Here is a 27,665-nt window from a genome sequence, read left to right as displayed (position 1 = left end):
CCTATACACCGAGTCTCTATAGACCTTGCCCTATAGGATCCAGCCCCTGTAGGTCCCATCCTATAGGTCCCATCCTTTAGGAACCGCCTCCCCTCCCCCTGCAGGTCCAGCAGAGGCTCTGCCCAGAGCAACACTGGGAGGTACTGGGGGAACTGGGGCAGCCGAATGCCTGGGTCCCCTCTGGGGACAGGGGGATGGGGGGGTGGCAACACAGGGACACTGGGGGTTTGGGGACAGGGGGAGTTGGGGACACAGGGGTTGCACTGGGGACATGGGGACAGAGGTTAGGGACATGGGGACACTGGGGAGGTTGGGTACAATGGGACGGGGGGGTTGGGGACACAGTGGGGTTGAGGACATTGGGGCAGGGGTTAGGGGCATGGGGAGAGAGGGAGTGGGGGACAAGGGGGCTGGGGACACAGGGGAGTTTGAGATAGGGGTTTGGGGACATGGGGGGGACACAGGACACTGTGGGGGTTGGGGGCATGGGGGGTTGGGGACACAGGGACACAGGTTGGGAACATGGGAACAGGGATGGTGGTGATATAGGGATGGGGGGTTTGGGGACATTGTGGGGGGCATAGAGGGAGTTGGGGATATGGGGCTTGGGGACATGGGGACACCCCCTCCCCCAAAGGCGTGGGCTGTCACCTGTGGCCACCCACGTAAGAACCGGAGGCAGAGGACAAAGGACACCCCTGAGGACAGTGTCACCCCCTGGGGACAGCAACACCCAGCTGTCCCCGAGGGCACTGTCCTGACACGCGCAGCGTTTCGGGTAAAAACAGGTGGTTTTGGGGTCCCCAGGGTGTCACTCAGCGCCATCTCCCTCCACAGGGGGTGACAACGAGGGACAACGGTGGGGACAGGGATACCCTGAGGGGACAACCAGTGAAATGTCTCAATTTTGGGGTGAAATGAAACAACTTAGGGGCAAAATGTTCCAGTTTGGGGGAAAATGTCCCAATTTGGAGGCAAAACATCCCAATTTGGGGGTAAAATGTCCCGATTTTGGCGCAAAATGTCCCAATTATGGGGCAAAATGTCCCAATTATGGGGCAAAATGTCCCAATTTTGGGGCAAAATGTCCCAATTTGGGGCTTCTCAACTGGGTCATTGGGCAAGATGAGGAGTTTTGAGGCAAAATGTCCTGATTTGGGGGCAAAATGTCACCATTTTGGTGCAGAACGTTGCAAGTTGGGGGTCCCTGAGCTGGGTCATTGGGCAAGGTGAGTAGTTTTGGGGTGAAATGTCAGAATTTTAGGGCAAAATGTCCCAATTTTGTAGCAAAATCTCCCTATTTTGAGGCAAAATGTCCCAATTCGGGGCCCTTGAGCTGGGTCATAGGGTGAGCTGTTGTGTTTTGGGGCTAAATGCTGAGTTTTGGGGTGAAACGTTGCAATTTGGAATGAAATTAGGAGTTTTGGGGCAAAATAAAGAGTTCTGAAGCCAAATGTCACAATTTGGGGGGGGGGGGGGGTGAGTTGGATCATTGTGCAAAACAATCTGTTTTGAGGTGAAATTTTGAGGTTTGGGGCAAAACACCGCAATATTATTTAAAAAAAAAAATAAAACCCGAAACAAACCTGAGTGATGGTGGTTCTGATTTAAGAGGAAAAAGCCCCAAACCGGGCAATTTTGGGGTAAAAAATGTGGATTTTCAAAGCGGCCGCTGGCCAGAGGGACAAAATGACCCCAAATCTCTATAATTTGCCACAAATTAGCGCCGCTGATTAACAACAGGCGCCCCCGTCGGGCGGTTTTTAGGGTGATTTCCGGAGTATTGGGCGCGTTGTGGTGGGAGGGGACCCAGGCGTCCGGTGTCACTGCGGAGGTGACAGGAATAGCCGCGGTCACGTGGCCTGGCCCAGTGACCCTGGGGCGCCCTTGGGGACCGCAGGGTCCCTAGTGAGTGGGTATTACTGGGGGGACTGGGAGCACTGGGAGTGGGGAACGATGGGGCAGAGCCAGGGGGCTGACAGCGCCCCGGAGCCCAGCGGTAACTGGGGGGACTGGGAGGGGGTTATGGAGGGACTGGGGTGGGGTTATGGGGAACTGGGGTGGGGTTATGGGGAGACTGGGGAGGGAGGCTGGGATGTGGGATTGAGGGGACTGGGAGGGATTGGGGTGGAGTTATGGGGGACTGAGGGGACTGGGGTGGAGTTATGGGGGACTGGGGGGAACTGGGAGGGACAGCAATGGGGTTATAGGGGACTGGGTGGGACTGAGGGGGACTGGGTTGGAGTGTAGGGGAACTGAGGGTAACAGGAATGAGGAACTGAGGGGACTGGGATATGGGAATGGGGATACTGGGAGGGACTGGGATGTGGGACTGGGAGGGAATGGGGGGAGCAGGAATGAGGGACGGGTGGGACTGGGATGGGGTTATGGGGGGACTGGGGAAACTGGGAATGACAGGAATGTGGCACTGGAGGAGGACTGGGATGGGGCACAGGGGGTACTGGGAGAGACTGGGATGTGTCACTGGTGTCCCTGGGCTGTCCCCCCTGTCCCTGGTGCCACCCCCTTCCTCTCTCCTGTCCGCTATACCTGGCATCCCCCCGTCCATGTCCCCCTGTCCCCATCCCCTATTCCTGGTGTCCCCCCTGTCCGTGTCCCCTTGTCCCACATCCCCTGTCCCTGGTGTCTCTGTGTCCCTGTCCCCTATCCCCTATCCCTAGTGTCCCCCCTGTCTCTGTGCCCAGGGGGCCCCTCCCCGCTGGAGCGGGGGTTGGCAGCGCTGGTTGGGACCTTCTACCAGTACGCGCGTCCCCCGCCAGGGGGTGGGGAGCCCAGCCTGGACCCCCCAGCCTTCCAGCGCCTCCTGCGGGTCGAGCTGGGCCGCCAGCTCACAGTGAGTGGCACCATGGTGTCCCCATGTCCCTGTGTCCCCATGTTCCCAGTGTCCCCATGGCTCCATGTCCCCAGTGTCCCCAGTGTCCCCGTGTCCCCCTGCCCAGCCAGGGTACAAAGCCATGGGTGGGGCCACCACCTCCCCCCGCACTGTCCCCATGTCCTCTCGTGTCCCCAGGTTGTCCCTGTGGTGTCCCCAGTGTGTCTCCATGTCCCCCTGGTGTCCCTCCAATCTGTCTCCATGTTCCCACCACCCCACAGTGTCCTTACAGGCCATGCTGTCCCCACACTGTCCCGCAGGACGCGGCGCAGCCCCAGGCTGTGCTGCCCCCATGCTGTCGCCATGTCCCCAGGATATGGCGCAGCCCCAGGCCGTGCTGTCCCCAATGTCCCCATGTCCCCAGGACATGGTGCAGCCCCAGGCCATGCTGTCCCCACGCTGTCCCCAATGTCCCCATGTCCCCAGGACACAGCGCAGCCCCAGGCTGTGGCGGCCATCTTTGCGCAGCTGGACGCCAACGGGGACCGGGTCATCTCCTTCGACGAGTACTGGCAGCTGGTGGCCTGGCTGTGCCACGTCCTGCGCCAGCGCCGCTTCGGGGCCTCCCCCGCACCCCCGCCCCCTGCCTTCACCGGGGACTCCCCCCACATCAATGTCCCCAACGTCACTGACGCAGACCCCAGGGTGCCGTGAGCCCACAGGGACACTCCAGGGGACGCAGCGCCGTCGGGTGCCCCGATTGTGGCATTTTTCACCCCAAATTGTGGGGGTGTGTGGGGATGGGGACTCACGGGTATGTCACCGTTCCCCTCCCTGGGGGCTGCTGGGGGTGATGAATGTCTTAAAAACCCTTCAAATATGTGAAATGTAGAGAATAAGAATAAAAAATACAATTCCTGCAGGAAGGAACTGCAGAGACTTGAGGCGGGGGAACAGTTTGGGGGAGACAAATCAAGGGATTTGAGGAAAATGATCATTTTTAAGGGCAAAATAAAAGCGGGACTGGGTCTTGCGGGTGTTAAATGGGGATTTTTGGTTGGTGACAACGGAGGGGGTTTGGGGGAGAAAAGTGAGATTTTGTGTTAGTTTTGAAGGAAAAAACTGAGAGTTTTTTTGTGGTTTATTGAGAAATAGGGATTGAAAGGGCGGGGCCTGCGGGAGTGGGCGGGGCCGGCGGGAGTGGGCGGGGCCGGCAGGAGTGGGCGGGGCCGGCGGGAGTGGGCGGGGCCCGCAGGAGTGGGCGGGGTTGGCCCCACAGGGACTCTCAGCGGCCTCCAGGCTGCTCCCAGGGGGCGGGGCCAAGTGGGGGCGGGACGAGCGTACCTCACTGAAACCCGCCTGGGGGCGTGGCCATTGACTCGCGTGCGTGCACTCTCGCCCTATATAAGGTGAGAGGCGGTGTCTTGCATAAGCTCCGCCCCCCCAGACCCCGCCCACCTCCCCCAAACACTTTGGTTGTACCATTTGTCCTGACTCCGTATTTCCCACTTCTTCCCATTGAACATAAAAAAGGGACAAATATTGATTTTACATTTCTATCCGTATTATCGACTGGTTGAGGTGAGGGTCCTTTCAGTGAAAAACTTTCTGTAACTTTTTTTATACCTAACATCTATCTTCTATAGGAGATCTAATCATCAACAAAGACACGTCTGACTCAAACTCAGAAATAATATTTTTTGAAGCTTTCACACTCTATCACAACAGAGCCTTGCCAGTCTACAAGCTGACTCTGTAATATGTTTCTTCTAATCTGTCATCCCCATTTTGATCAACAGTAAGAACATGCCTCTGATTATTCAATCTTTCATTTATAGTGAGGATATAAGCCAGTTTTACAACATACCTAAAAGGAAGATGTTAGGGATCAATCACTCCTAAGTAATTTCAATTCTGTTTGTCTGGTCTCAATGAAAATCCAATTATAAAGTGCATGCAGTAAGTCTTCAGCTTTTTGTATTATGTATGTATTTAAAGTAAAGGAAAAATGTGTAGAACGTGAGGTTCAATGAACTGTTGCTTCACCACTGAAGAATGCCAAGTAATTACTGAAAGAGGAGGATGGAGGTCACAGTTTTAGCACTTAATTGAAGCAAAGAGTTGTTTATTACTCTATTAACTTCTAAATGATAACAACTGCTACAACGAAGAGAGATTTACTTATCTATGAAAGGGAAAGAACCTTTATTCTAATAAGAGGTTGGCTAGACTGCTTCCTACTTAAGGAGAAAGTAAAATAAATTTTGAGGATGAAATGTTAAACTGGTCCAGATCTTCTGAAAGACTTCAAAGGAAATACTGACTATTAAACCCAACATTCCGCTAAAAAAGAGAAAATATACAGTCTGATTCCTGTACAGTTTATTGAGAGAGAGCAAGTCTGATGAATGACAGTGAGACAGACCTTCTGATGCAAGTTTAGGATCCTTTGAATGAATTTTGATTTTTTTCATTCCCTCTTTTCTAAAGATTGATCACTGAGTTGTCTATTTTAGATGCTAAGTGTTGATATTTGCATATTTACTATAAGGTGGCTCAAGGTTAGCATAATTTACAGATATGGGATAACAATAAAACATTCAGTCAAGGGAGCAGTGAGCCTATGAACTCAAGTGCGGTTAGGTTGGTGCAAAAGGAATTGCGGTTTTTGCATTGTTGAAATTTGCCATTTGATACTGGAATACATTCTGAAATAAAGGTGGTTATGTTATACATACTTTTGATGTGCTTTTCTCGCTTTATGGTTTTTTTGCTACTGACTTATTACTTGCTGTTTATTTTATATTTATTTTAGACTGTGGAAATGTTGTTAGACAAAATGCAAATTCAAGCAATTTTCTTATTCGAGTTCAAAATGGGTCATAAAGCAGGAGAGACAACTCAAAACATCAACAATGCATTTGGCCCAGGAACTGCTAATGAATGTACAGCACAGTGGCGGTTCAAGAAGTTTCCCAAAGGAGACGAAAGCCTTGAACACGAGGAGCATAGCAGCCGGCCATTGGAAGTTGACATCGACCAATTGAGAGCCATCATCAAAGCTGATCCTCTTACGACTACACAAGAAGTTGCTGCAGAACTTAACATCGACCATTCTATGGTCACTTGGCATTTGAAGCAAATTGGAAAGGTGAAAAAGCTCATTAAGTTGTTGCCTCATGAGCTGATGGAAAATCCAAAAAAATCATCATTTTGAAGTGTTGTCTTTTCTTATGCTATGCAACAACAATGAACCATTTCTCGATCATATTGAGGTGTGCAAAGAAAAGTGGATTCTATGTGACAACTAGTGACAACCGACTCAGTGGCTGGACCGAGAAGAACCTCCAAAGCACTCCCAAAGCCAAACTTGCACGAAGTCACTGTTTGGTGTTCTGCCAGTCTGATCCACTACAGCTTTCTGAATAGCGGGGAAACCATTCCATCGGAGAAGTACACTCAGCAAATCGATGAAATGCACCAGAAACTTCAACACCTGCAACTGGCATTGGTCGACAGGAAGGGCCTAATTTTTCTCCACGACAATGCCCGACTGCACGTCACACAACCAACACTTCGAAAGTTGAACAAACTGGGCTACAAAGTTTTGCCTCATCTGCTATATTTACCCGACCTCTTGTCAACTGACTACTTCAAGCATCTCAACAACTTTTTGCAGGAAAAATGCTTCCACAACCAGCAGGGTGCAGAAAATGCTTTCCAAGAGTTCATCAAATCCTGAAGCACAGATTTTCACACTACAGGAATAAACAAACTTATTTATCATTGGCAAAACTGTGTTGATTATAATGGTTCCTATCTTGATGAATAAAGATGTGTTTGAGCCTAGTTATAATGATTTAAAATTCACGGTCCAAAACTGCAATTACTTTTGTACCAATCTAATAATATACCTTAGTAAGTAACCCAATTCTTTAGTAGATTTTCCTGTATATTGACAAGTAACAGAGAGAGTCTACATGGGCTGAAATTACAAGAGTCAGAGGATGCAAACATTACTTGGGCATGTTGGGACAAAATTAAAAAAAAATGTCCAGTTGGCACTAAAACTGGTAAGGGACACAAAGAAGAAGAAGAAAGGCTTCTATAAGGATGCAAGTAGCAAAAGGAGATTAATAGAAAGTGTGGTCTACTCTTGAATGGGTGACACAGCCTCCCTGATGACCAATATAGAAAAAGCTGGGTACTATCATTTTATCATCAACCTTCACAGGTGAAACATGCTTCTTGACCTTTGTGCATGCAGGTGTGGTTTCAGAAGAGAGAGACAGTCAGCAGTCAGAAAGCTGTCTGGGCACTGCTCAAAGAAGTTGCAAGTATTTAAATTCCCGAGGCCAGATGGGACCTGCCACAGGATACTGAAAGAGTTTACTGATGTGATTGCAAGGACACTTGCATGGCCATCCTCAGTGAAAAATTGTGGTTTTCAGTGGGAGTTCTCCAATTGGTGGGAAAAGATTAACATTGAGACTGTTTTTATTAAAGGCAAGGAGGACACCTCATTCTAGTCACTGTCACTTCGGTCCCTGGAAATATAATGGAGAACATCCTTTTCTAATTAATTTCCAAAGATGTTAAGCATACGGTAGCAACAGGATATGCTAAACAAATTTGGGTAAGTCGTTCTTGATCAATCTGATTGCTTTCTGTGATGAAACATAGCTATATGGGTGAGGGAAAAGCACTGGCTGTAATATACCTTGACTTCAGTAAGGCTTTTGTTACCATCTCCTGTGGCATTCTCATTTGAAAACTAAGAAAATATGGGTTGAATGAACAGATTATCGGCTGGATTAAATGTTGGCTGGGCCAGTAGGCTAAAAGGGTAGCAACTGGTGGCTTGATATTTGTTTGGCAGTCAGTTGCAAATAAATAGCCCAAAGGTCAATGCTGGATTGATATTATTCAATTCTCATCTGGATTATGAAATGGGCTGCACCCTCAGAATATTTTCTGATGATACTAAATCAGGAAAAAATTTTGTGCCAAATGATAGAAATTCAGTTCAGTGGGACCATGATAAACTTTGTGACTGGAACCAGCAGAAACCTTTAGAAGTTCAGTAAATGAGAACTGCAAAGTTCTGCAACTGAAGTGGAGAAAAATTCCATGAATCTGTACAGCCAGGAAGCAACTGTCTGAGTAACAGCTATGCTGAGAAAGAGACAGGTTTTCTGCATTAATTAACAGTGCTCTGTCCTCACCAGTAAGCCAAAATGCATAGGAATTTGAAAGAGGAGGAGTGTGGTCAGCAGACTGAGGGAAGTAATTATGTCCTCCCACTCAGCACTGGGAAGGCTGCATCTGAAACACTTTGTCCACTTTCAGGTCTCCAGTTTGAAAAGAATGTGGAGAAAGTGGATCAAGTCCAAGGTCACATCAGGAATGAGGAGAGCTTAAGGAAACTGTTTGGTGGAGGGGCTAAAGGGGAACCACAAGCATCTGAAGAGTAATTGTGAAGATAACAGACCCAAACAAATGTCAGGCAACCAAAGGGACAATGACCACACATTACAGGTTGGCAAGACCAGATTAGACATTAGGAAAAATGTCTTCACTAGGAAGGCAGTGTAGAACAGATGAGCAAGTTACCCAGACAAGTAGGAAAACATCTACTCAAAATTTCAAGACTTTTTTGTTGGTAATATAAAAAGTTTTAAGTAAAGTTAAGAACTGATGGTCAGAATAAGTGATTCAACTTCATATCATTATTGCTGGAGGACTGTAGGGAAACCTGGCTTGTTTACTTCTTCCTTGTATCAAGTGTCTGAACTTTCAAATAACCACAGCTAATACCATTATTAAATTTTTCACTTCTCACAGAATTTTTGAGTGGTCTATCAAATAATAAGTTATCAGGTGCATTTGCCATCCAGAAGAACTCTTTGTAATTGAAAAAAAAAGAAGACGACATTTCAGTGGCTTTGGGAGAATATTTTTTAAATTATTTTTTTATGTTCTGGAAAGGTCTCATAAAACATGCTTTTTACTTTCATGGATTCTGTGGTATATCAAAAAATTTACACAACACAAAATCTTCTTAACAAACCATGTAAAAACTGTCTTGCAATTACAAAGTAAGTTTTCTAGCTCTGCCACTATTTATATCTTTGATGGGAGAGGCTGCCAGAACAGAAATGCAATCAACAGTCATTGCTAATGGCAGCATTTTACTTTTGGTGCATATGTAGAGCACATAGAAGCCACTGGACAGAAACATTATAAAAACTTTTTCATACTGGAAGGTTGCTGCCAGGGTTGGCCCCTCTCTGTCTCCTTGTCTTCAGGCTCAGCAAACATGTTCATCAAGATTTTGTCTCACTGGATTGTTTGAGATTGGCCTGTAGGACTATGTCAGAAGACTCGGCAAGATATATAACATTCTTGAAACTGAATTTAATGTGGATTGGCTAAATATTTCTCTTCTGTATGTATGTTTGGCAGTGCAGAGGAAAACAAAGCAAACCAAAACACAACATTTCAAAATAATCCAGAAAGCAATGAGTTCCTTAGCAAAGAGAGTTCCTAAACTTAGCACAACCATTGATGAACATGGCAATGGCCGAAGCCACTTTTAGGTCTGTGACAAGTTGTGTCTGTATGCACGAGACATAGCACTAAGCCAGTGTCCAATTTAATTAAGTGTAAAAAATTTAGTTGCAACTATTAAGGAATGATATGATATGATATGAGGAATTCTTAGCAAAATATTCCACCAAACACCCAGATTCTAATCTTATACTCCATCTTTCTTACTATCCTTTCACATATCATGCTTCCCTATGCTCCAAATCCAAGCTTTCCAGTTTTTGCATTTCCTACCAAATTCCATGTCCCCAAACTGAATCCTGATCCTAAACCCCTTTACTTCCTCACTCTTACTTCACATACTCTCATCTGCACAAAGCTGGATCCCCAAACATTTTTTTTCACTAGCATCTCCTAGTCTCCTACCAGTGACCATTCCCCAAAACCAGGACTCTAGTCCCCTCCTTTCATTCGCTTCAGCAACTTCACACCTGCCTCACTGACTCCCACGCTCTTTGGGCCTGAAGAGAGGTCCTGCACGGTCTGGATGGCCTGCACCAGCTAGGTCAGCAGTAGCAGTAGTAATCTCAATTCTCTCCATGTAGAAACCCTAATAGGAGCTGCAGAGGTGGCACAAGAGAACAAGTTACTAAAGTTCAGGTAATTGTCACGAATTGTCTGTGAAGAGCAATTTATCCTTTGGGCTTGAGTCTGGAGCAGATGAGAAAGTAGGAACTTTAGGTGGTGATGGATAGACTTCTGCTTTGTGCATCACAATTGATACAAAGATTCCGATTAAGTTTCATTTCTTCACTCTTATCAGGCAGGGTGGAAACAACATATTTTTAAATTTCCTTTTCCTTATTTTCTGCCTTTTCCTTTTTTTATGCTGTCTTTCAAATCTCTGTGGGCTAAAGATTAACCAGTCCTGCTTGTACTGGAATAAATACTACTCTGGTTGCATTCAGAGAATAGAGAATCTTTCAGATTGCATAGGCTACCAGGCTACCAAACCCTCGTGATATGCAAGGCTCACTCTGTGCCTACACTTCCTTCTGATGAACAAAGAAGTGTAGAATACTTAATCCATTGATTTACATTTGTTAACAGGGACCTTCAGGCCTGTGTGGGATGGACGGAACCTGGCCAATGATTACATTTCAAAATGCATCTACTTTTTTGAACTTTATTCTCTTCCATGCTTTTTTTCACAAAATATCATAGAATCGTAGAATCACAGAATGTCCTGAGTTGGAAGGGACCCACAAGGATCATGGAGTCCAGCTCCTGTCCCTGCACAGGACAACCCCACAGGTCACACCACATGTCTGAGGGCTTGTCCAGTCTCTTCTTGAACACTGTCAGGCTTGGGGCCGTGACACCTCCCTGGGGAGCCTGTTCCAGTGTCCACCACCCTCTGGGGGAAGAACCTTTTCCTCATGTCCAACCTAAACCTCCCCTGGCACATCTTCCTGCCATTCCCTCTGGTTCTGTCATTAGTCACTAAAGAGAAGAGACTTTTATGCACTGTTTTAAAGAACACACAGAAGGTTTCAGCTGTGGATTGTTGTCAGATGAATACTAATGCTTGATGCTGCAGCCTTCTACTTGTTAGCAAACCAGCTAGTTCCAAACACCTTTTATGTGTTTATCACAGCATCAAAGAAACGAGTAAGAACTAGTGACTAGCTTTTATAAAAATTGTGCTTAGCCAAAAAAGGTGAAAGCAGAGACTATAAAACTAGTGACTTTCTCAGAGATTCAGGCAGTGTAAAGACTTGCACTTTCCCTGGAGTTCAGAACTTTGTAACATCACTTGTAAATTAGCAAGTACTGACCAAGTGAAAACAGATTATTCATTTTTTCATGAGTAGATTTTTAATAGCAGTAAGTGCTGCAATCTGTTCAAGCTTCCAAAGGGTAGTGGCATCCTCACACAGAGAAGGCAAGAAATATAGCAATATTCAGGCGCCATCCACCTCCCTTTTTGTTAGATATTGTTTGACTGCAGTCACGAAGTGGTTTTGTAAAATACTCCATTGTCAGGTTAGATTTGATCTGATGACCATTTTCACCTTGTAGATGATGTGAAGTAAATTGTACTTAATGAAAGGGTACAGTAACAACACTGATACTGAAGACGCTAGAAGAGTTTCCTCTCGGGAACAGGAAAGAACGGTACCATTGCAGATGCCGTGGTATGGCAGATATTGAGAAAGTTAGCACTAACAGGAGCAACCAGTACACCTGCACTAAACAGTTTCAGATTCCTCAGTGTAATGCAGTATTGAAGTTACAATTTTAAGTACTGGTTTCAGCTGAGACGTCTTGGCAGAAGTCCATTTCAGTTAAAGATTTACTGCTAATGTTTGCTAAACTAGGAAGGGCTGATATTTTTTATGCTGCTTCTGTTTCAATGTTCCCTTGCTGTCAGCACTAGCCTTTCTGCAGTTCTAAGGCAATTCCACATCAGGGAGGCTGAGGCCAACCACACAATGATCAGACAAAATAGTGCCACAGAGTTCTTGGGATTTGATCCACAGAGTATAATAACTCCTGTACATGCCTAAAATTTAACTTGGATTTTTTTTACTAAACAAATCCTTGCACTTAAATGCTTCTTAGTACTGATCGTTTTTCTGTGTTGCATAAGCAGCCTGGTACAGTGTATTCACTATATAAGGTAATTAAAACGTATGAAGAGATTTCTAGATTCTTTTTCTTAAAGTTCCTTTCTTTGAAGCTCAGATGTTAGAAGAGAAGAGAAATATAAAAATAAAGGCAAAGAAATTTAGATACAAGTGCTTATCTTGGCACTTGAACAACCAACTGGTAATCTGTCAGTAATCAGTGAGGAAGGGTTTGTATCGTAAATGTAATGTTTCTCAGCACTATTTTTTTAAGTCAACATCCAGGAAAAAGGTTTCCATTATTTTTCCTGCAGAACTTTTTCCACAGTCTTACTTCTCTTTAAAATAAACGAATAAACAAGCACATATGTCCTGTCTTACCCTAATCCCTCTTCAGAGACGATCTTTGAGTTTTATCTTGTTGTCTTTCTATATCAGCCCTTGTAGCACTCTGACAATGTCCTCTATCCAGCAGCATTCAGAATGCCTCGCAGGGTTCAAATTCAGCTGTATCTTTTTGCAGCACAGTGCCTACCTTGCATCAGAGTGTCTAAAAGTGACTGTTATGTTTCTGGTTCAGGATGTTCTACCCTTACGTTCAGTTCCATCATCAGTCCATGGCCTCTTGCAATCATTACAGCTTCTCAAAGGTATGTCATGTTAAATGTCGGCATTTCAGATTTGTTTTTCTCAGATGACTTTTCCAAGGTGAATTTTGCCTTTATTTTTCTCAGCTTGTGTTTTTATAATAGCTTTAAAAATACTATTTATTGGTTTTGCTAAAGGGTGTTTGTTCTTCATTCTGCTTTAGCTTCATTTATGAATTTCATTAATGTGATTAGCTTTGATTGATTGACAGTTAAAGCTACCTGCAGAAAGAAATGTCCCTGTCCTAGTTTCATATATGACTGCCATCTGAGTATATGACAGCTAGTTGAATAGTGAACTCAAAAAAACATCTGGAAGATTTGAAAACACCAGTATCTTCATTTTATAGGATGATAAATAAGGCAGTAGATTTAGAGAGATGAATGGACTTTCTTGATGTGTGCTATGGCATGTAACTTTAATGTGACTAGAATTCAGAGTCGTATATGACCTTACTGAGCATAAGCTGCAGCGTTTTGGAAGCAGGGGGCTGCAGAGGTGATCTGTGTGGAGGCCATGAAATGCCTTCTGCCGGTCCTAGCCCAGTCCGACACTGGTGTGAGCAGCTCATCACCTGTCAAAACTGCACTCTGGCAGAAGACCCTGTGACACCTCAGCTCATAGATTTTTAAGGAACAGCAGCAGACCCAAGGGGCTGACGATGCTCTGGATGCTGTTGGGGACATGCAGAGGGAAAGACACACCTCTTGGAGAGACACGGCAGAAAATATGCTGATGAGGAGACAACGAGGGGCATGGCTGGAGATACTGTCTCGGACAGACTTGACCCACGCCAGGGTAGGGACACTTCTGAGAAACTCTGACTCTGTGTGACCGGTGTCAGGGCAGGAACTCCTAAGGGACTTTAGCCTCTGGAGGACTCAGGTCAAGGCAGAGAGACTGCTGAGGGACTGCGGCCATGGGTGACCCATGCTGTGACAGAGACAATCCTGAAAGACTGTAGCTGTAGGTGACTCACACTGGGACAGGGACACCCTGAGGCACTGTGGCCTGTGGGTAACACATGCCAGAGCAGTGGAAAACGAAGAAGCCCAAAGCAGTGGAAGAGAACTAGTGAGAAGCATGGAGAAGCAGATAAAAAGCAATGCATACCCAACCTCCTGTGCTGCCTCTTGCTTCAACAAGTGAATTAGGATAGATTGTGTGTAGCCCATGTCAAACATTATAGAAATTGAGACTAGAAAGGGAGAAAAAAGTCGATCATATTTTTTGTTGGTTGTCCTCTCTCCCCAATACCCAGATCAATGATGAGAAGTTGGTGTTAATTGACAAGAAATTAAATGAAGTAAAATTCCCCAAGCTGTGGCTGTTTTGTTCATATCAGTGTTAGATACAGTGGAAAGGCATGTATGAAGGGAACTGGAAAGACCTAGGCTGAATGAGAACCTACTTAAATTATTCTTTTGGATTTGGCAAGGAAAAGATTCTGTACTTTAAATATTTATCATGGCAAAAATGAAGACATGCTGCTGATGGGTCTGCCTTTACAGTCAAGAATCCGTACATCAAGTAGCTACTACTGTTAGTGTTACGAAAGTAGAATATTGAGCATTTCTCTTTTTGAAAAGGTGCATGGCTCCAAGCTGCAGACTAGAGTCAGCTTCTCTTTTTGTGACTCCTAATACCACCAAGATCTGTGGTAGTGGTCATTGTCATTTCTTTTGTATGAAGCTATTTCATTTGTACACGCTAATATGTTTAAAGTAAAATCAGTTCTACACTGAATCCTGAGCAAATAAATGGTGGTTCTGACCATATCCAAAGTTGCGCAAAAATATATTAAGGAAATACAAAAAATATAAAATTTTAATGGAGTATTTAAAAACTTTTTCCTAACAGATAACAAAATAGTTCTGTGTGGTAAGCTTTCCTGATTAACAAGGACAGCAAATAGTGTTGAATTAAATCTTTCTTAGAATAATTTTTTTTTTTTTCTCAAGCTCCTTTGGAATGATTTGATTCATATACACAAAAAATCTGAATAGTGTCTAAGTGTTGATCTTTTGAAAATAATTGTGTGTGACTCATCCACCTCTTCTTGCAGGCAGTGTTCTGTGTGGCCTGTACAAGCTCACATAATAAAATTAGGATGAAAAATTATAAATGAAGCGGCTGTGTTCATTAAATAGAGAATGGAAAGAGCTGCCAATTTAATATGTAAGTCAAGTTCTCTTGTGTGTGCTCTGATTTGCAAGTAGAATGCTGTTAGTGTATGAGCTCCTAAGTGTTTCAGTGTTAGATGTCTAAAAGCTTTAATGTAGCAGGTAACAAAACACATTTTTTGTGAAACAATAACATCAAAAGGAAAAGCAACTTAATCTTCCACTTCAGTAAGCCTCTCATTCATCTTCTCTGGAAATGCTGCATTAGTTGTATTAACCTCTCACAACTGTTTGAGTCTCTCCAGTTGTTTCTGGAATATCGAATTTTCACAGTTTTACTGTACAAGATTTGGAGGAGTTTCTTTTGTTTTCATAAAATGCACAGCAATATGAATTTATCATTGTTAACCAAGATTTTATTTTATGTTAGTAGAAGAAAAGGAATTGCTGTGCTGTAATTTTTGGTTATCCTCAGTTGTCTTTCCTGTTATCCCAGGGAATGAATATGAAATTTCTGGAGCATGCAGAACCCCCAAGCCTACCCAGAGGCATAGTATGCCATTAGTACAGAACCACCAGGTTTGGATACCTGCAGACACATATAGAAAGACTGTCATCTCCCCTGGAGGTGCTGCTTGGATGGCATGCAGGCAAAGCTGGGGTCACAACGTCCTACCTAAGCACAGACTAAACACGACCACTCTTATTCTTGACACTTGATTTATGCAGTGTATCATACAATGCTGACACAGTTTGATTCAGATTGAACTGCATCTGTTTAACAAAAACTGTGAAATGTGCTCTCTGAATATGATAGGAAAACATGGTCAGGATTAATGAAAAAGAAATGTGATTATTTTTTTGATTTAGAGGTATTTTTGAGTGAAAAAAGGAAACGACATTGAACATATGATGACCATATGCACTGCTGACCAGGGTGTTTTCTTACATGATTGATGTGGTGGTCCTGGGGATGAAAGCACGGTGCCAGTCATTCATACAGCTACAGGGAATAGTGGGTGATAAGTAAGCCTGAATGATTTGTTTTAATCTAATTTTGGTTCTAGTTCTGCGGCCATCAGAAGAAAATCACACAAAAATATTGGTTTTAGATCAGAAGTTCTGTCATTTCTACATTTTTTCTCAATAGTATAAAGAAAGTATTCTGTTTTTGTAGAAAAATATGTATATGTATTTCTGCATTTGTTTCATAAGTTAGAAGGGCTATATTCAGAAAATGAGCACTGATATTTCTTTTTTCCTTCACTAGATAGTTTAGATTATCAGTCCACAGTGTGAGTGATCTAGATTCAAGTCTTTCTTCCTTTTCTTTTATGCCACAGAATAAAGTGATAATACGAAATCACCTGGACAGAATGTTCTGGAACTGGACTTAATAATATTTTCCATTTGATGATGTTTAATTCTTTGATTTTACGAAAAAATAAGTGGAATCCAGGTATCCTAAATCTTCGCTAACATTTCTTTTAAATTAATGAGTCATTCTTAGCACGGGTGCAAACAGTTGCCCTAAATTAGGCAATTTTATGACTTCCCTTACCTCCACCTCCCCAGGAAGATCCACCTGTTGAATCTGCCTTCCAGTTTTAATGATGACTGAAAGAGTATGTTTGATAAAGCTGCTCTTCACCTGAAGATTTTCAGCCCAGTTCAGAAAGCGCGACCGAGAAAAACACACTCGAAAACTGATTAAAATGAGCACAGAGAGAGTCTAAGGGTTGTTGGGTTTGATGCTCGTCTGTATTCAGCCATCCAAAATAACATCAGTAAAGAAAGGAAACATGCAGGCAGGAAACCCACAGGAAAAAAAGAATCAGCTACTTATGTTCTCTGGCTGCAGCATTTATTGAAAGGCTAAAACCTTGCAATTTTGGTGATGGTGGGTCATATAAAAAATTGGTTTGCATGGGCACTTTCCTTCTTTTTACACTGAGGATGTCTCCAATGCATCTTCCCTTTTAGCTAAAATAAGCTGAGACTTCTGTCTTTTTGGTATTTTGGAAAGGACAAGAGACATGTGATCCCAGTGCAAAAGTCCAATCTGGAAATGAAAAGAAATACAGATCTTCTCTGACTGTTTTTCTGTCTATTTTTAACATAAGTTAGCTCAAAGACCTAGTGTTATGGTGAAATAGCATTTAAATATCCTAGCTCTGATCTTCAAGACTATTGGGATTCTAATTTACTAAGAAGCCTTTTCAGGCTTCAAAGTATAAATAACTTTTAAAAAGACTATCAGTAAGTGAACCTTTTCAAACACACCTTTTTTTCCCTACTGCCTATGGCTTTTAGTTCAAATTCAATTGAGCATCTCTGTGAAAAAGGTGGCATCATTCTGCAGAATGTCACCAAAGAACAGGACATTTTATGGCTTGTTAAATTGCCAGGCTAGGAGCTCAAATCCTGGTGGCTTTAAACAATTTAATCAGAAAAACTTACTCTAAAATAACTCTTAAAATCAAGCTGAAATCATTAGGTCATACTGTTATCTGAAGTAGCTGCAGACATAGTTCAATTGAATCCAATTTAAAATAAAATACTTTTTCATTTTAACTGCAAAGTCATTATGGATTGTGAGAGTCTAAGGTCACATAAACCAACAGGGCCAGAGAAAGAACCAAGGAGGTAAAAATGCATTCGCTTCTTTTAAATGATAGGAAAATTTGTGACTTTGAGTAGGGTTTCATAATAGCTGTATTTCAGTCAAAGTTCAACTTGAAGGTAATGGAGTATAAAATAATCTCCCATTGAGGACTGACCATGTGAAATGGCAACAGATGAAAGTAAGAGTTTTTAAAACCACTGAAGCACAACCACGAGTGCAATTTGAGGGCTGGCATTTACAAATTGCCCAGGGAAAAACAGAAGCAAGTTTAGACGATTGTGTGATGTAAATTGAGAAGAAGGGAGCTTGAGCATCATCTTTCCATAATAAAAATGAGAATATTTTAAATTATTTTTTTTTTCCCACTGTGATATCTGATGATATGCTTGAGTCATGGAGTAAATACAGATTTCAAGAGAAGTCAAGTGGTCATTGTTAGTGTACACTTCTGGAAATGGGGCCTTATTGTCTTCCCCATGCGCTGCGGAATCACTGTGCTAAGATTCCTGCCTGCACCTTGACCTCACTCCAGCATTTGGATTTTGGCACCCTATAGGAAAGTATCAACTCTCTTAGGCTTATATTTCACCAAGTAGTCCCAAGACTAATATAAAATTTATTTTAAAGTAAAGCTGTGAGGTCTTTACATATATTACTGTGAAAACGATGCTTATTCCAGATAAGCTAAAAAAACCATGAAACCAAACCAAATGAAAATAAAACAAAACAAAAACACATCTGAAAAAAAAAAAACCAAAACCCAAAAAGCTTATTCCTTACTCTAGAGTAAAGCAAGCTCCTTTCTGTTCCATTCTGTTCCATTTTAAACTACTATACAATTTTTACAGAAATATTATAAAACATATTCTTACCTGAGCTTCTTTTTCACCTGGAATCAAACCTATGAACTCCTTATAGGAGGATAACTTTCTATATTAAGACAACTTCCTGGGTAAGTTCTGGCTTTCACCAGTCTGCAGTACAGAATTCCTGAATAGAAATGGTATCTTTGTGTTTAATAACTTTTGATACACTTTTTGCTAATGAAGTTGTCTAATTGCTTTTTTAACCCATCTCAACTGTTAACATGCACAACATTCTGAGCAGTAAGTGTTACATTTGATTATATGTTGCATGAAAATATATTTTCTTCTGTTTGCTTTAAACTAGTACCTGATTATTTCATTTGATGACCCTTAATTCATATATTGTGGAAAACAGTGAAATGTTTTTATTTTTTTTATGACTCATTCATTATGATATAAAGCTATATTGTATCTTCCACATAGTTTTCACATTTTTAAGTTCCTAGTTGATTGAGTTTGTCCTTCTACAGAAGACTAAAACCTTTGCTTACCTTTGTTATTTTTCTTTATATCTTTTCCTTTATACTGTGCTAATTACCATCATCAGAAGACTGAAAATGCTCAAGTTCGAAATATTTACACAGTAGCCAAAAGATGTTTTCTGCTTTTTTTTTTTCACCTCCTCTCCTAATAATTCTGAATGTTTTTTCTATCAGTGCTGAACAGTTCTATTCGTTTTACTCCATGTATTATTTCATATTGAATTTCATTCAGTCACCTAGTCTCTGAGTTTCATGAAATTATCATGCAGCTCTTTTGACAAAAAATTAATTTTTTATGTAACTCTGTAATATCAACCAATGTTGTTATTTCACTGCTCTCTGTTCACTGCATCAGACATAAATGCACTGAGGAGTACAAATCCCCACACAGTACTCTGAACGACATCTCCTTCCTCTGACCTTAACTGACTTTAATAGCACATAAGTAATACTCGAGCAGTTAATTATATAGAACTTGAGTAGTAAATTCCATACATAATTGAAACTTCCGTGATTTTATAAAGCTCATTTAAAAATCTTGACTAGCACATAATATTGCTGATTTATTGCTACTTATTCTTTCAGTTTGTTTTAATCCTTGTTTTATGCTCGGAAACAATTCCTCAAACTCGTTTCTTCACAAAGATCCAGCATAAGAACTTCCTAAATCTCTTTCTATAACAAACACAAAAATGTTCATCATAATGAACTGATGCTAAAAAAACAGGATGACTGATTAGCAGAAGACAAATTTTGTGAGATTTCAGAACAGGAGGCACTGTACATTTTGCTAGACACTGAAAAAAACCCCTTATCTACTACTGTTTTAATCTTTCTTCATGAGCAGTCTATTTTTTTTTTTTCTTTACCATTCCTTCTTTTCTGATTGTAGCATGTTTGCCACTGGTTTAAATAAGGGCAATGTGGATGTCAGGAATGGTACTATAGCTACTTTCTTTGCCTATAGTAGTAAATTCTGTTATTTTTAGAAACAAATATGTAGTATTTTAAATTTATTTTCCCTTGACATTTAACAATTAATTTCTCATTGTCTGTTTGGTGTTTCACCTCCAAGACTCTGCACTAACTTTAGCTAGGAGGTTGTAATTCAGAACTTAATTTATGTCGGTTTGGAAAAGGAGTGCTTTTGCTTTCCAAAAGAAAAGTACTACCTAATACGATGATGGTGTTATATACACAGGTGTCTATTCTCTATAAGCTGAGAACACCAGCATATTTTCATATGGTGAAGTAAATAACTTTCAGGTGGTAATGATTTTCAGCCATTAGTGGCCTGGACTGAATTTGAATTTGTGACCTATACATGTACTCTGGATTCTTAATCATAACTCTAAAGCTCATCAGAAAATGTCCTTGTCCCTTTTTTTTTTTGGACAACGAGGAGTTTAGTCTGATATTCTGTTTCCTTCTACTATGGTTACAATTTAACAGACCTAAGTCACAGTATTGCATGAGAAATAATTTTGAAATTATTTCTTCTTATCTTGTAGAAGAATAGGCTACATCAGGAATCAAATAATAGCAGTCTATTGGGAGTTCTATTTGATTAATGACTGAGGATTGGGCTGAGTAATACTGAGCACTTAGGTAGCACTTCACATGTTCAAAACTCTGCACAAACATTATTGAAATAAAAAAATGTGGCTCATTAAGGAACCTGTTCATGTGTATTCTGATGAGACAAACAAGCACACAAAAAATGCATGACAAATTACCTAAATGTATCTCCTTTCACAAAGGCAATTGTTTGAAACACAGTTCATCTTTTATGAATATTTTGTACTAGAATGTTTGTTTCTTTTTCATTAGTAGAGTGAGCAGACCATTTCAGGTGTCTTTTCAGTATAAGTGAATGTGTATTGTAGAAAAATAACTTTGGAGTTTATGAGAAATATTCTGCATAGCATTATCATTATGTGAATTAACACAGGAAACTTCAGCTTTGGCATTTAGCAGCATGTGGTAAAGAATTTTAATTTCCTTATTTTAAAGGTTAAGTGTTCCTTCAAGCCCACTTGTTACCATTCCCAAACAGAATAAATAGGGAACTTCCTCTAAGAAAGCTAGTAGTCCATTCTATAAATATTTTAATAGAAAATCTGCTGTTTTCATAATCCTATCCCTAAGTGAGCAGTCAAGAATGGATTTAAACTACTTTTTTTAATAACATGGTGACTTTTCAATTCTAAGCTTTTGTTTTGTTTTGTTTTGTTTTGTTTTGTTTTTTTCAATTGGAAGAGACATTTGAGTAAGCCCTGGGCAAATTTGGATGTGTTAATATAAATCACTGGCCAAGGTGTGCACAAGGGTTGCTGAGGCATTTTTTACACCTGAACTATGTATTACATTTCCACACTCATCAGCTCACTGAGGCTGACGTAACCTTATTAGTTGTATACAATTTGAAGCAAGGGGCAATATTTATATCCATATAACATTTAAATAATCTTCAGAAATCAATACTCTTATGCTTTTTATGCAGAAGTCCCTTCCTTGTGGGTAGGGCCACTCAGATTCTTGAGAAGACAGCTTTAATTATGCTCAAGATGATACATGCTGAGTGACACCATGCAATCAAAAATCATGACAGTGATAGTGAGAACACTTTTAGTAGCCTAATTCTCTGGGTAGTCTTAGGTTCTCAATAAAAGAAGATGAGTTGGGCAGAAGGACCACTGGAACTCTTTTCCTGGCAGATCTCATTACCCTTCCTGAACTCCCAAGCCTTTCCAGCCATTCAGTCCAGATACTTGGAAGTCCCTTTGTTTGCAGTTGACTCCGTACTTTCTCATCCAGGTCCTGTAGCTTCCTTATTGGCAAGATACTGAGATCTCCTTTCCTTCTTGCTTTTATACTTCTTGTTCCTAGAAAGCAACAGCTGCCTGCATAAACAGAATGAAACCACAGCCATTGTATACGATAAGAAATAAGTGGGAAAGAAAAACGCCGCTTAGCTCCTGGACTTTTTGGAGCACATCTACACAGCTCAGTATCCACAGTCACCACTCACTACACCCATTCTCCTACGCACTGTTACAAAACATTTGGTGTATTGTTGCATGGAAGACGGGCAACTGACTTTGCACAGCAGAGTTGGCTCATGGTGCAAGAGGAAACCCAGAGCGCTACCTTCACTTGATCATACAGATGTATGTCACTTAGGACATATTATTAATATCTAATGACAGTAATTATTAATATCTAATGACAGTAAGTATTAATATCTAATGAGTATTATTATTAGCTAAGCACTGAGGACACTGAAATACCTTGAAATAATTTGCCTTCTTTTCCTCCTTAAAAGCAAGTAAACAAACACACAAACAAAGCATAATCCAAACGGCTTCTTAAAAAGGCTTAGTCCAGCCAGCAATTTATTCTGGAGAGCAATTCTTATTCTTTTACCGACTTGGAAATATCTTTGAGAAATACTTGCCTGTTGAACAGACCCTACAAACACAATACAGAGTACAACTTCCACAGATCTAAGGTTTATGGGTTTATTTACACATTTTATACTGAAGTTAAAGGGGACATAGGAAAAATAATTGGCTTTTTTTTCTTTATATTTTTCAATAAATACTTTTATTTAGTGACTTATTTTATAAGAGTTGCTGAGTTTTGAAGTTCTATTGATTTATTTTCATCATGTTTCTCCCCTATGAGCACATGCGATTGCAGCAACCATGTGTGACAACACAGAACTTTCATTTTCTATTAGAAATATAGACCGAATCATCTTTTCAGCTTTTATATAATACAGCCTTGGAAAACAGGCACAGGATCTCAAATTACAGCTGAAGGGAAAACTTATGGGATATGATCACACATGAAGGTTAAAACAGTCTTCATTTTCAACACAAATGCTACCCTTTGCAGGTATCAGATGCTTTATAAATATTCCCTTTTATTTTGAAGTTCAAAACTATAATCTGTGAATTAAAGGACAAGTCGTTCTAGAGGAAGTTAAAAATTCGCTTATACCAATCACAGCCCCACTGGAATAAGACAAATCTTAGCAGACAAGAAATCAAATAACTCAATATGAAAGAACAAATCTAAATCAGGAGGCGACACTGAGGAGATCAAGAAAAATACACAACTAAAACATTTCAACAGCAGAACAGGTAGCAAGTGGACAAATACAGTCTCAGGAAAGCTGCCAAGCATTGAAAGGTGCAATAGAAGTGGACACAATGCAAAGTAATTACAAAATTCAATTTTGGGATAAAAATTATTGTTGAAACTGCCACAGACAGTCTGAATAAGAGGAACAGGACTGTAAGGCAAGACTTGTAGAGGACTTCATCGAACAGTACAATAAGGAGACGTCCATAATTTAGTTTCAGAAACTTCACACCAAACATAACTTTTGTTACGACTGCCTTTATTGCTCAGCAGTTTACCGTCTGAAGCTAAAGGCAAAATTTGTTCCAGCCCACCGTTTTTTTCTAGATTTCAATTTCATAAGTCCCTTATTGTATATGCCCTTACTGACCTTTTCAGTCCTCTGCAATTTTTCTAAAGCTGTACTTACCTATCTGATGCTTATTCCCTTACAGACGTTCTTTTGTATTCTTGATGTTTTTCTTGTCACCTCTTAGTTTGATTTGTTATTTCATAGGCATTTGTCTGTTTACTTGTCTGGTAAGATAATGTTCCTCATTCTTCTTTGTTTTCTGGGCTCAGTAGTCACAGTTTTCTCCTTCATTTTACCAGAGAAATAATTGCTGAAAAATCTTGTCATCATGAGGATGAAGGATGTTCACTCTCTTCAGACCAATCATTCATTAGCACATTTAATCTATTGGAGTGAGAATTTTGTTTGCACATATAAGACAAAGAAGACACTCAGCAACTTCTGCAAGAATCATCATGCTTACTTACTACATCACATGAGATTTAATGAGTCGCTCTGTGTGAGGCTTTAAGATCCTGGGAACTTGTGCTCTTCAAGTAGAGTGATGTATATTTCACGTGTTATTTCTTATATATAGACCAAAGAATGGTGTTCAACAGTGATTTGTGACAGTTGTTAGGTCATGAACCATATTTATGAACCATATGAATTACAATAAGGACAAGTGGAAGGTCCCAGATATGAGCTGGCAAATGATCTTGCAGCACAGAAAGGCAGTTGTACCCTGGGCTGCATAAAAAAAAAGTGTGTCCAGTAGGGGGTCAAGTGAGGTGATTCTGTCCCTCTCTTCTCAGAAGACCCCACCTAGAGTACTTCCTACAGCTCTGGTATTCCCAGTACAAGAAGGACATGTACCTGTTGGAGCAAGTCCAGAGAAGGGACTGGAACACCTCTCCTATGAAGGCTGAGAGATGTGGGGTTGTTGTGGCCTTGCAATATACACATGGGTCTTACAAGAAAGAAGGGGAGCAGTGGTTTTAAACTGAAAGAGGGTAGGTTTATGTTGGACATAAGGAGGAATTTTTTTACAATAAGGGTGGTGAGACACTGAACCACGTTACCCAGAGACATTGTGGATGCCCCATCACTGGAAGTGTTCAAAGTCATGTTGGATGGGGCTTTGTGCACCCTGATCTAGTGAACAATATCCCTGCCCATAGCACAAGGCTTGGAGTAGATGGTCTTTAAAGGTGTCTTTCAACCCAAACCGTTTTATGATTCTATCAACATTAGGTTAAGCGAATAAGTGAAAAGAGGAGGTGGGAATAATGAAGTGAAACTGTCAAGGTTTGATTGCAGGGCGACAATAAAACATGGCTGATGCTTTGTTAACCCCCTCTCCCCCCCAGCCCCCCTTAGTCCCTTCTCTCCACTAAGTACAGGTGATAGGAAGGCAAAGAAGGACAAAGAGAGAGTTGGAAAAAATTAAAAATGTTTTACTAATGCTACTAATAAAATAGATAAAATAATACAAAATATACAAAATCAATCTTGAATTCCCTGGCAAAGATCAGCACTGCTCCAGCAGCAGCAGAACAAGCCCAGAAGTCCTGGGCTGGACTCTAAAGCAAACCGGAACTGGATTCAGTCTGCCACTAGGCCTCAGATTTGCAGGGACGGCAGGCAGGGTCCTTCCCAGATGTCGGCCATAGTCAAAGAAGAGAAAAAAGGGACGAGATCCTTGTGATCTCCCACTTTTATATGAAGTATCACATGAATGGGATGGAATACTTAGTTGGTCAGTTTTAGTCACCTGTTCAGATTGCTCCTCCTTGCCCCTCTCACTTAAGGATGTGCATCCTTATGAGCGACCTTCCATTCCATTGCTATGTCTACCAAAACATGTATCCAACTTTAGAAAAGTGCAGTTACTAAGAAGACTTTAGCTGGAAGGAAAATTCACTAAAAGAGAAACTTGTCTTGTTTTTAACAAAACCAGGACAGAAACTCAGTACACTCAGAAAAGCTGGAGTTCCAGAACATTTGAGCACAATGTTTCAAATGCACGTGCAGAAGAAATTCCGATTAAATACATGTGCATACAAGATTTTGGGTGTGAGATAGGTTAAACTCTATACTTATGTGGCACAGTCCATAGCATGGTTAGGTTATGGTATGGGGTTGTGTCTTACAGTACTGAATGAGCCTTGTTTACCATAGTATCAGAGAAATGCTGTGGCTATGATTAAAACTATTCCACCCAATAAGGAAGATATGCACTGAAAGTAAGGTACCGGGAAAGCAGGCAGGGGAATGGTTTTGATTACTTTTTCCTCCACAGTTTCTTGTCTGGTTGGGGTGAGCTGAGCCTAAAAACTCATTCAGTTGAATCAGCTTGAATCATCAGAAATCCAGGCTAAGTAACCACTGACCAGAGGTTTCAGGGCTGCAAGCTGATACTGAAGTGCCTAAAGTCCGCATAACTTTGTCTGGAATATTTAAATATTTATTAAGGGGGTTGGTTTGTTTGTTCTTCTGTGTGGGTTTATTTATTTATTTGTTTGGTTTTAATTTGAATTTATTAGTCTAAGCCTACATCAGGACTGATTTGTGAGTGTTCATAAACTCACCCTTCTTAGTTTAAATGTCTCTTAGTTTCAATGTCTCGTCATTCTTCTCCCACCCTGCCACTCAACATACCAACAGTAGCATAGTAATGTTTTGTTTAATTTCAAAATTGCTATTGCAGCAAATGGAGAGCTAGCTCAGTATACCTTGCTGACCTTCTAACTCAACAGCTTGCATAAAATTATTTGCATTACCAGAGATTGCTTCCTTTATACTGGTTAAAAAGAGATATTATATACATTCAACAGTATGGAAGTTATTTATAAATGGCATTAGTTCAATGACAAAATTTTTGAAATGCAATGCAATATATTTCTAATCTTTTAATTGTATTTCTACCTAAAGTACTTTGTGTAAGCAAGACTCCATTTGACATTCATTTAATTAGATCTTGTATTTAAAATTGTGCCTCTCATAAACACACCATTAAAATCAGCATTTAAGCCTTAACAATATCACATTGGAATACAGACTATTAAGTTTCCACAATCCCAGTGTTTTTTTGAAGTGTGGCTAGCCATCTAAATGAATACATCAGCTTACAGAACAGTCTCAAGGAGTAACCTCAAGATATGGTCCAATGAAAGAACAAGTTAAGAGAGAATCTTTTATTTAAATGTGTTGAATAATTCTTCTGCTGTGAAGCATAACACCTAAATCTGTCTCATCTCATTTTCCTAATTAGTGGTATAGTGTGGAAAATCAGTATAGTAGCCTGCCATTCTTGGGTCGTAAACACACCATACTATCATGGCTTCAAACATATGGACTGGCAAATATTCAGTTCTCTAGTCGCAGATTAAGAAACCAGAAAACTTTGTGCTCTACAGATTAAATTCTGAAAGAAAATTCAGATTATAATACTTTATAGATCTACATGTTTACAGCTCATAAGCATCTTGTACGGTGTTTGTTACGGGTCTGTTACAGGACTAATTTGGATGCAAAGTGACAATTTATAACAATTTACATACCTCTGTGAGATAAACGGAGATTGATGTAAATTTTAAACCTGTAAGGCATATTCAGTATCTTTGTATTGTATCAATGCCAGGAAATTGATATTTTTTTTCTCATGACTCAACCAGTTTACTAGATTTAGATTTACCTCAGGATAGTGTGTAAACCAAACACTGTATATTTTTATATAGTAATCAAAATATTCTACCCTTGAGGGATACTGTTTCTATAAAGGAATGGACTGGAAAAATTACTTTATAGCATAGAGAAATTATGTTAGAAAGTTGATAGAATTTTTGGTATTATCCTGCTAAATTTTAAGATTGATATAATTATCATGTCTTAAGGTAAAAAAAAAAAAAAAAGAAATCATTGATGATTGGACTCACACAATCAAAATACAAGTAAAGAAAGTACCCGTCTAACATCATACATCTGGACTGCTCTTCCCCTATAGAAATTATTCAACTTCATTTAAGATTTGTGGCTCACAAAAATGGATGGGACTGATCCTTACAATTCAAGAAGTTGTACAAATGCTGAAACTATTAACACCCCCTTCCCCAGTCAAGAATTTAATATGCAATACTTTGTATCTCCGTTCTCATTTCTGTAGGGAACATGCATATCAATCAAGATACAACAAGTATGAATACAAGCAAAATATGGCTGAAGTAAACTCTATGTAAAGTATTTAATAGCAAAAGAGAACACAGCAAAACTTAGTTTAGCATACACAAGCAAAAGGTTTTGGCTCTGATTGTGAAATTGTATTGGGCTAGTAGAGTCCTGTGTTTATGAGAACATCTTTAAAAATCATTGCAATTTACAGGGATCTAGCCAGACAAAGGTTAGTGTGTATCTAGTAAAAACATATAAATTAACTTCATGAAAATGATGCATTTAGTTTTAAAATATGTCTTTCTGTCTCACTCTAGT

At 40.7% G+C, this 27,665-nt stretch overlaps 1 protein-coding gene across 4 annotated transcripts; it reads left to right on the top strand.

Annotated features, from left to right (window-relative positions):
- The first annotated feature begins 1,809 nt into the window (after positions 1-1,809).
- On the top strand, positions 1,810-3,763 carry LOC135996642 (protein S100-A16-like). Of its 4 annotated transcripts, none has more exons than XM_065648798.1 (3): positions 1,810-1,908; positions 2,682-2,854; positions 3,320-3,763. In XM_065648798.1, coding segments are annotated over exons 1-3 (402 nt in total). In that variant the 5' UTR covers positions 1,810-1,907; the 3' UTR covers positions 3,548-3,763. The 4 variants fall into 4 exon arrangements, 3 of the variants coding, with proteins under 3 accessions (XP_065504870.1, XP_065504861.1, XP_065504850.1); XR_010607290.1 differs by having other exon boundaries at positions 1,817-1,908; positions 2,706-2,854; XM_065648789.1 differs by lacking the exon at positions 1,810-1,908 and adding an exon at positions 1,915-1,999 and having other exon boundaries at positions 2,706-2,854.
- The last annotated feature ends 23,902 nt before the right edge of the window (positions 3,764-27,665 follow it).

The sequence above is a fragment of the Caloenas nicobarica genome, chromosome 1, assembly GCF_036013445.1.
Source record: "Caloenas nicobarica isolate bCalNic1 chromosome 1, bCalNic1.hap1, whole genome shotgun sequence".
Classification (NCBI taxonomy): domain Eukaryota; kingdom Metazoa; phylum Chordata; class Aves; order Columbiformes; family Columbidae; genus Caloenas; species Caloenas nicobarica.
The sequence above is the reverse complement of the archived record's forward strand: the minus strand, read 5'-3'. Positions and strand labels throughout refer to the sequence as shown.

Bases quoted from the DNA above. Each gene is read 5' to 3' on its own strand.
- LOC135996642 (XM_065648778.1), top strand. From the start codon at position 1,957: ATGGGGCAGAGCCAGGGGGCTGACAGCGCCCCGGAGCCCAGCG. The intron at 2,000-2,681 runs GTAACTGGGGGG...CCCTATCCCTAG, and splicing joins CAGCGCCCCGGAGCCCAGCG to TGTCCCCCCTGTCTCTGTGC. The intron at 2,855-3,319 runs GTGAGTGGCACC...CCATGTCCCCAG, and splicing joins AGCTGGGCCGCCAGCTCACA to GACACAGCGCAGCCCCAGGC.